General features: G+C 47.5%; 1 protein-coding gene across 2 annotated transcripts in view; it reads right to left on the bottom strand.

Moving 5' to 3' along the window:
• Positions 1–8,474, bottom strand: part of TTC21A (tetratricopeptide repeat domain 21A) — a 39,137-nt gene that overhangs the window by 4,414 nt on the left and 26,249 nt on the right. Inside the window, exons 14-21 of one of the 2 annotated variants that reach the window (XM_003794476.1) lie at positions 6,436–6,590; positions 6,001–6,216; positions 5,628–5,866; positions 4,387–4,459; positions 4,180–4,290; positions 3,414–3,552; positions 2,953–3,056; positions 537–725 (exon numbers count right to left, since the gene is read on the bottom strand). In XM_003794476.1, coding sequence (XP_003794524.1) covers positions 537–725; positions 2,953–3,056; positions 3,414–3,552; positions 4,180–4,290; positions 4,387–4,459; positions 5,628–5,866; positions 6,001–6,216; positions 6,436–6,590 — 1,226 coding nt within the window. Of the gene's footprint in view, positions 1–536; positions 726–2,952; positions 3,057–3,413; positions 3,553–4,179; positions 4,291–4,386; positions 4,460–5,627; positions 5,867–6,000; positions 6,217–6,435; positions 6,594–8,474 lie in introns of both variants that reach the window. The other variant, XM_003794475.1, reaches the window with a different exon arrangement.

Here is an 8,474-nt window from a genome sequence, read left to right as displayed (position 1 = left end):
GGTACAATACCTGGCACATATTAGCTATCTGTGAAATGAGTGAATATTAAAAGAATGAATAGATCTGTTGTTATTAAGTTCTCCATCTACTCTCTTAGCATGAATGACACTGTTCCCTTAGCTTGAGCCACACCTCCCTCACAGATCTAACCCCATTGGAGCCTCAGCCTGGGCTTCATACCCAAAGAGCCCTGGCAGCCACAACCCTCATCATCTCCTCATCTCTAAGGGAGTCCTTAAAGTGTAAGCCTAACATGACTTTTGACAGTGTCTTCTATACTCCACTCCCTACAAATGGCTGTCCAAATTGAGCCTTCCCAGCCTTGCCCCAAGGACTTCAGCAGGTGAGGGCCCAGGGTCAGCCAGAGCAGGTGCCTCACCCCAGGAGCCACTGCTGGCTGGCCTCCTATGCTCATCAGACATGCAGCTCCTTAGGGAGGGATAGAGGAAGAACTTGTCCCTGTACCTGGTTAGGGAGCTTAGCAAGGCACTGTGCCCTGGGAGAGGGAGCAGAGTCTTGCTTTAGGCCCACCTACCTTATTGTCAATAGGTGAGTAGGAAAGGGCATCCTTATAAGCCTTCTCTGCTTTGGCATAATCTTTCTCTGCCAGGTAGTACTCTCCAAACTGAAGGCAGATGGAGGCAGCCAGTTGCTTCTGGGAGGGGATAATTTCTGGTTGTTCTAATGGAACCCTCTTCAGTATCCGAGACTGGAGGTCCAAAGCCTTGGGAAAACAATAAAGCCAGGATCAGAACTCGGAGCCTTATGTGTCAGTTCATAGAAAGTTCCAAACTCTTATTTCAAAACCAGCAGTGTTAGAAAGGCTATTTTAAGTGCCCTTGTGCAAACCTGAGTCACTCTGGGTAGGCAAGGCCACTGGCTGAGTACATAGGAGACAAGCTGGTAGTGCCTTTGCGGGTAGGAACAGAAGCAAAGGCTTTCAAACAAAACACTGTATTGTACTTTCCTGTTTACCTGCTTGTGTCACACCTTGAGGCACTACATCTAAATTGTTTCAACTGCCTTAACAAGCACACAGTAGGTACTCAGTGCAGGCTGTGTTTTGCTCTGAATATGTTGCCCTGTTGGGCATTTGAGGAAGCCAAATATTCATAATACAAATGATCAGGTAAGCAATCAGACAGCATGGGGGCAGGAAGAAGTGGTGATGCCAGGCTTAAGTTGTAGGAAGTAGGCACAAATTAGCACTTGGTTCTCTGAGGGACAAACAGAGGAATGGAAATCCAATGGTAAACAAACCATATTAAGCAGACTTCCTCTATAACCACAGAGTGCACCCTTCGAACAAATGACAAGCCACATCCCTAGTGGCAAAAGTGAGAAAGATGAGACAGGAATGGCCAGGGCCTCTCAGATCGGCCCAATGTGAAGGGAACACGGGTTGGGACCAGCCAGACCTGGTTCAGACCTCAGCTCCACTGCTTACTAGTATAGCCATGCACCATAATGACTTTTCAGTTGGCCACAGATAAGATTATAATGCTGTATTTTTACTGTATCTTTTCTAGGCTCAGATATGTTTAGATGCACAAATACTTGCCATTATAATTGCCTCCCGTATTCAGAACAGTAACATGCTGTATGGGTTTGTAGCCTGTGAGGAATCTGGTGTAGTAGACTATACAATATAGCCTCGGTGTGTAGTAGGCTATACCATCTACATGTAAGCCATCTATGTCCTTACCACTGTGTAAGGACACTACGAAGTACACACAATGACAAAATCATATCCCTGATTTTGTTAAGCAATGCATGAATGTTGCTGTGGTTTGGATGTGTCCCCCAAATTTCCTGTGTTGGAAACTCAGTCTCCAATGTGGAAGCATTGAAAGGTGACAACTTCAGGAAGTAATTGAGTCATGAGAGCTGAGCCCTTATTAATCTGAAATTGATTAATCCATCCATGGATTAATGGGTAATGGGTTATTATACCAGTGGAACTGGTGGCTTTCTAAGAAGAGGAAAAGAAAATTATGTAACATGTTAGCATGCTCAGCTCTCTTACCATGTGATGCCCTGTGCCACCTTGGGAGCCACCTTGGGAGCCACCTTGGGACTCCTAAGAAAGGACCTACCAAGCAAGAAGGCACTCATCAGATGTGCCCTCAAACTTTGGGCTTCCTAGCCTTCATAACTATAAGACATAGTTCCTTTTGTTTATAAATTAACCCAGTTTCAGGTATTCTGTTATAAGACAAGAGAAAATGGACTAGCACAACTGTACTTGACCTGGGGCACATTTCTTATCCTTCTAAAGTTTTAAATGTAAGTTGGGTATGTCACAGTGACTATCTCAAAGGGCTACTGTGAGAATTAAGTAAGAAAGCAAAAAGCCTATTACAGATCGTAGCACAAAGCTTTCTTTCCTTCTTTCTTTCTTTTTTTTTTTTTTTGAGACAGAGCCACAAGCTGTGCCCCTGGGTAGAGTGCTGTGGCATCACAGCTCACAGCAACCTCCAACTCCTGGGCTCAAGCGAGTCTCCTGCCTCCACCTCCCAAGTAGTTGGGACCATAGGTGCCTACCACAATGCCTGGCTATTTTTTGGTTGCAGCCGTCATTGTTGTTTGGTGGGCCCAGGCTGGATTCGAACCTGCCACCTTAGGTGTATGTGGCTGGCGCCTTAGCCACCTGAGCCACAGGCACTGAGCCTCACAAAGCTTTCAATGCATGAGTGCTACTGACATTGTCATCATCCTTGAGGACTAAGGCACTGTCTTTCTTTCTGCCTTCCACAGCCCAGCCTAGCCCAGCTCAGAGCATTTTTGCGCACCACCACTAAATGAACAAGGATGGGGAGGTCAGAGGTGTGACCTAGGTCCTTTTTTGAGGAAGAGGACTAGGGCCCCTCCAGGTCCAGAGCCCTGCCCTTCCTCCTTCAGCCCCTATCAGCAGAGGGAAGATGAAGAGCTTGAGTCTGCTTGTCAATTACCTTGTTCAAAGTTTCCCTCACGTCTTCTTTTTTCTGGCTCTTGTAAACCTTTGCCAGCCAAAGTAAGCACTTAACATCATTCATCATGGATGGGATGTCTTTGGCTGCTAAATGGAAACTTAAATTAGTGTTCTCTGGCCCCTGGGAAGCTGAGTTGGTGGGAGGGCTGGGTTCAGGACTTCTAGCTCCCAATGCTAGAAGGGACTTAAAATTCTGCCTTACTCAGCTGGATTGCTCAGGAGTTTAGGACCAGCCTGAGCAAGAGACCTCATCTCTACTAAAAGTAGCTAGGTGCTGTGACAGGCACCTGTAGTTCCAGCTATTCAGGAGGCTGAGGCAAGAGGATCACTGGAACCTAGGAGTTTGAGATTGCTATGAGTTATAACGCCATGGCACTCTACCCAGGGCAACAGAGTGAGACTTTGTCTCAGAAAAAAAAAGAAAAAAAGAACCTGCCTCACCAAATTCATGTTCCAGGGCCTGCTTCAAGACTTTTTCTGCTTTGTTGAACTTCTTTAACTTGAGGAGCAGTTCAGCCAAATCACAGCACAGAAAGTCCTGTCCACTAATCTTCTGGGCAGCCTCATAATAATTAATTGCCTTAGTGCAAACAAGAAATATTTTATTTATTTATTTATTTATTTATTTATTTATTTATTGAGAGACAGAGTCTCACTTTGTCACCCTTGGTAGACTCCTGTGGCGTCACAGCTCACAGCAACCTCCAGCTCTTGGGCTTAGGTGATTCTCTTGCCTCAGCCTCCCGAGTAGCTGGGACAGGCACCTGCCACAATGCCCAGCTATTTTTTTGTTGCAGTTTGGCCGGGGCTGGGTTTGAACCCTCCACCCTCGGCATATGGGGCCAGTGTCCTACTCACTGAGCCACCGGTGCTGCCCTAAACAAGAAATACTGACCTCTGGTCTGGTTCTGCACTTGTGTCTGACACCAAATTCCCCTCAGTGGCTGCCACACCAGCGGGCCCCCCAGAACATAGATGCTGGAGGTGAAAAGGCCCTCCCAGCTGGCACAGGGCTCTGGCCTCAGCTTAAGCAGGTATGTGTGGTGGGAGGCAGTTGCTAAGTTCTCCCTTTGGAACCCCATTCAGCAGAAGCTGGGATGGAAACTCAGCCACTCTCCTCCCATCCAGATGCCCCATGGTTCACCCTCCTCCACTGTCCCTTCTGGGCTGGCCCTCCCTACGCCTTCCCACCTCAGCTCAGCCTGACCTTGGCGTACTGGTGGGTCTTCACATATGCTTGCCCAATCCTGCTGACGAGGAAGGCATCGTGTGGGTTCTTTCTATAGGCCTCATCATAGACCTCCAGGGCCTTCTCGGGCTAGTGAGGAAAGTGTCCAGGAGTCTTTTTTCTCTCTCTCACTGGATAAGTGAGAATGGGGGGCTATTTGGCAAGACTACGAGGCCTCTTACTTACCTCCTGAATGTTCATAAAAGCATCACCCAGTAGCAGGCTGGTGTGGGGGCCAGGCAGATGTTCACAGAGCTCACTGCAAGAGTAACCAAAAGCTTATCTCAGGCCTGTGCACCCATCATATTCCTGAAGCCATTGCCTCTTATTTCCCACTAATCCTGACTGACATTCACTCATTCATCAATCAAGACTTACAGAAAGCTCACCATTTCTTACCAGTTCCCACTGAGCAAGAGGGTGTCTACCAATTCCAGCTACCTTAGATAGGTTCTCCTCATCTGTTCTGCAGTCACAGCCAGGGCCTTTGTTTCTTGGTCCTCTTGGTCCACCCCCAGCATTCCAGACCCTTCTCTCTAAGACAGCCACACTGCTCTTTCCTAAACTCCAAGCTGACTGTGCTTCCTTCCTGTTTATTGGTTTCCCTCTGCTGTATGGCTCCCCCAGCACGCTGACCCTCTCCTGAATTGCCTAAATGGGGTTGTGCCTAAAGAAAGGAGTAGGAACTCCAAATCACACAGAGCAGCGTGAGGCTTCAGATCTCTGCTTTCCATCTGCAGCCACTCTACCTTGGCCACACTCAAATGACTGGACATTACCCAAGGACAGGCAGAGCCAGCAGAAGTATGTTCCCATCGTCCCTTTGGCACATGCTCTGGAAGTGAGGCCCACAGCCTTCCACCAAAATGTGAACCACACAAAAGGTGTAGGGAAGGCCAGACACAGTGGCTCACACCTATAATCCCAGCACTCTGGGATGCTGAGGTGGGTGATTGCCTGAGCTCACAGGTTCAAGACCAGACTGAGCCAGAGCAAGACCTTGCTTCTAAAAATAGCCAGGTAATGTGTCAGGTGCCTATAGTCCCAGGTGGAGGCAAAAGAATCACTTGAGCCTAAGAGTTAGAGGTTGTTGTGAGCTATGACATCATGACACTCTACTGAGGGTGACAAAGTGAGACTCTGTCTCAAACAAAACAAAACAAAAGAAACCACAAAAGGTGCAGGAAAGTCGGGGAGGCATGAAGCACTCAGAGCCAATTCCATTCTGTGTCCTCAGATTAACCCCTCAGCAAGGCTTACTGACTTGTCATACTCAAATTCTAACCCATGGAAAATTCCATATGTTTGTCGAACACACCCTGAGGACACACTCTGGAGACGTAGGTTGAAGAACTACAATCTGAAGGGAACACTCCCTCAGATACCATCGAGGAAGCAGCTGCCCTGGGGCTGCCTGTGGGACTTACCGGTAGCATCCAATGTAGAGGCGGATATCTTTGCGGGTCTGCAGGTAGATGCTGGCCATCTTCTCCTGGGCTTCCATGTAGCAGGGCTGTTTGGGTGTGATGTTCCTCAGCATGCTCAGTGCCATGTCCACATTGCCCTTGCTCAGGGCCAAGTCCACATTGGCGATGGTGATGCGGATCTCTTCTGGAGTGCCGCTGAACTCATTGATGGCATCCTGCATGACTTTGGTGGCCTCATGCTAAAACATGGGAACCAAAGACCCTTCAATTGATGTACAAGAAAACAATAGGCAATCAAAGAGCCTGGCTCCCAGGCCTACCCTGGGCCTCCAAAGTGCCCTATGCCCTAGGGAGAGAGTACAGCATTTCTTACCAGTTCCCCGTTCAGCCGGAGGGCCTCTACCAATTCCAGTAAGATGGATACCCACTCGCTGGGCTGCACAGACAGCCTGCGTAACTTCTTGCCTTCTTCGGTCTTCAGAGTTGGCATTTTCATGATCATTTTCAGAGTCTTTATTGCCTCTGGATAGTCTCCAGTCTTGTTAAGGGCCCTGGCCTTGATGAAGTGGTAGAGGGGGTGGTCTCGGACCTAGGAGGAACACAGCAAAGTAAGGGGCTCTAGTTCCCTGCCACTTGCTGTTCACAGCAGCCATATCCAAGAATGCCAGGGAGCCCGCCTTGCCTTGGGGCCATAGAGGGTCTGAGGGACATAGGTAGCCCCTAGGACTACTCTCTCAAGGCAAATGTGGGCTTTAGCTAGCTGGACTTGGGGATGCTGAGTGGGTGACAGGGCACAGAGGATCCCCACCTGGAAGTTGTGGCTGACACCCAGCTCTAAGCTGTGGGAGCACATGGCAAAGTTGCCCTGAGTCAGGTAGATCTGGGCCATGAGGAGGTGGGCGTCTACAGAGGAGGGTTCCAGCTCTAAGCAACGCTGCAGGGTGCTCTGAGCATTCTCTAGCTCTCCTAGAAATAATACACATGCAGGGATCCTCAAGGGTTCCCCAGATCCCATATGGAAAGGAAGAATGAATTTTACATGTCCTGTTAACAGAAATAGTCAGGTTAGGTATTTTACCCAGTTCTGTTCTACTTCATTTATAAGTTCCTTTCTGAAGTTAAAATTGCAGTTTTTGCCCTGACTCAGACAAAAGCCAGGAAACTCAAACCTCAGTGTAACATCCTCCTTGTGTCATAATCCTCAGGGAGGCAGCTAAGTTGCTTCATTGCTCCATCTGGAAGCCCAGGGGATCATGTAAGTCTCAATTCCCACACCTAAGAGGAGAGCAAAACCTAACAACAACAACTTATACCAGTCACAATTTATGAATTTATGTTTTACTCTCAAAGCCTTTATTGTTTTAGTTTTTTTTTTTAATTTTAGAGTAATATGAAGGTACAAATGATTAGGTTACAGTGTTTGTGTTTGTTAGGTAAGGTCCCTGTTGTAGTTCTGCCCCTTACCCAGGTGTGCCATGTACTCTTACATTGTGCCTATTAGGTGAGAGCTCACCAATTCCCCTCCCTTTCCCTCCTTCCCCAGCCAGAATTACATTGAGTTTTTCTCTTGTGTGGGAATGTATTTGTTCCTCTACTGGCTTCATATTAGTATTGAATACATTGGATATTTCCTTTTCCATTCCTGTGGTACTTTACTAAACAGAATGGTCTACAATTTTATCCAGGTTAATACAAAAGATGTAAATTCACCATCTTTTTATGGTTGAATAACATTCCATGGTATATATATATATACACCACAGTTCATTAATCCATTCCTGGGTTGATTCCACATCTTGGTGATTGTAAACTGAGCTGTGACAAACAATCTAGTATAAATGTCCTTATGATAAAAAAATTTTTTTTTCCTTCTGGGTGGATATCTAGAAATGGGATTCTGTCTCAGGGCACTTTTAAAAAGTCTGTTTTAATATTTGCCTAGCCCTGCAAGTTTGGTATTATTACTGTTTTTTAAATGTGGGACCTAGGGCTCCAGTGATGTAAGCCACTCACCTTGGAAGGGGCCAAGGCAGCATTTAGATACAGGTCCATTTGGCTTCTGAGTCTCAGCTTGAAAGTCCCTGGTGCTTGGGGGCTAAGGGGCCTCCCTGCAGCTGGGCTGGCACTTACAAGGTGATAGTGGCAGCCTGCGGCAAATTAGTAGAAGAGCCCTCCTCCCTCTGTAGCCAGGTCTCTCAACAGTTCTTCTGGGGGTTATAACCTAGTGGGTGGGGAGTACCTGCTTCTGGATCCCAAGCTCTCTGCTTCTTCTCTGTGTGTTGTGGAAATGTGGAGAGGTCACCATGCCAACCCAAGCAGCTGGAGAACTTGCTTTGGCCCTAAACCCATTGGCAGTTGCCAGTACCCTAGGGGAGTCCTCTCATCCTGGCCTTGTACTGAGGAGACCTTGAAGCAGTAGGTTAACCTAACACCTAGATAAACACAGGAAGCCCCACAGATGAAGACAGGGAGCTCCCAGCAGAGTGCAGCCCACACAATGTAGGGCTAGAGGACAGATATAGGGCCACAGTATTCTGGATTCTTGGGATGTCCCAGAGCACCAGAGATCAGCCTGGTTTTCAGGCAGACAGGATGAGGTGAAAGGCTGCAGGGCAAAATCCTTCACCGGAGGGATTTGTGTCAGAGGACAACAGGGCAGTCATAGAGAATTCTTCCTCTCTTTCCCTCTCTAGTGTCGGGCCTTGGGATGGGAGGTGAAAGGGACCCTAGAGTTTGTGGGGCCTCTTCTCTCTACAAGACCTTGCCTAATATCTTTTTTTCTTTTTTTTTTTTTTTTTTAGCCTTTAGCTATGGGCTCAAGACTTCCTTTTGCCTCAGCCTATTATG

This window comes from Otolemur garnettii, unplaced genomic scaffold, assembly GCF_000181295.1.
Source record: "Otolemur garnettii isolate 467f Iridium unplaced genomic scaffold, OtoGar3 scaffold00082, whole genome shotgun sequence".
In the NCBI taxonomy this organism is placed as follows: Eukaryota; Metazoa; Chordata; class Mammalia; order Primates; family Galagidae; genus Otolemur; species Otolemur garnettii.
The sequence above is the reverse complement of the archived record's forward strand: the minus strand, read 5'-3'. Positions and strand labels throughout refer to the sequence as shown.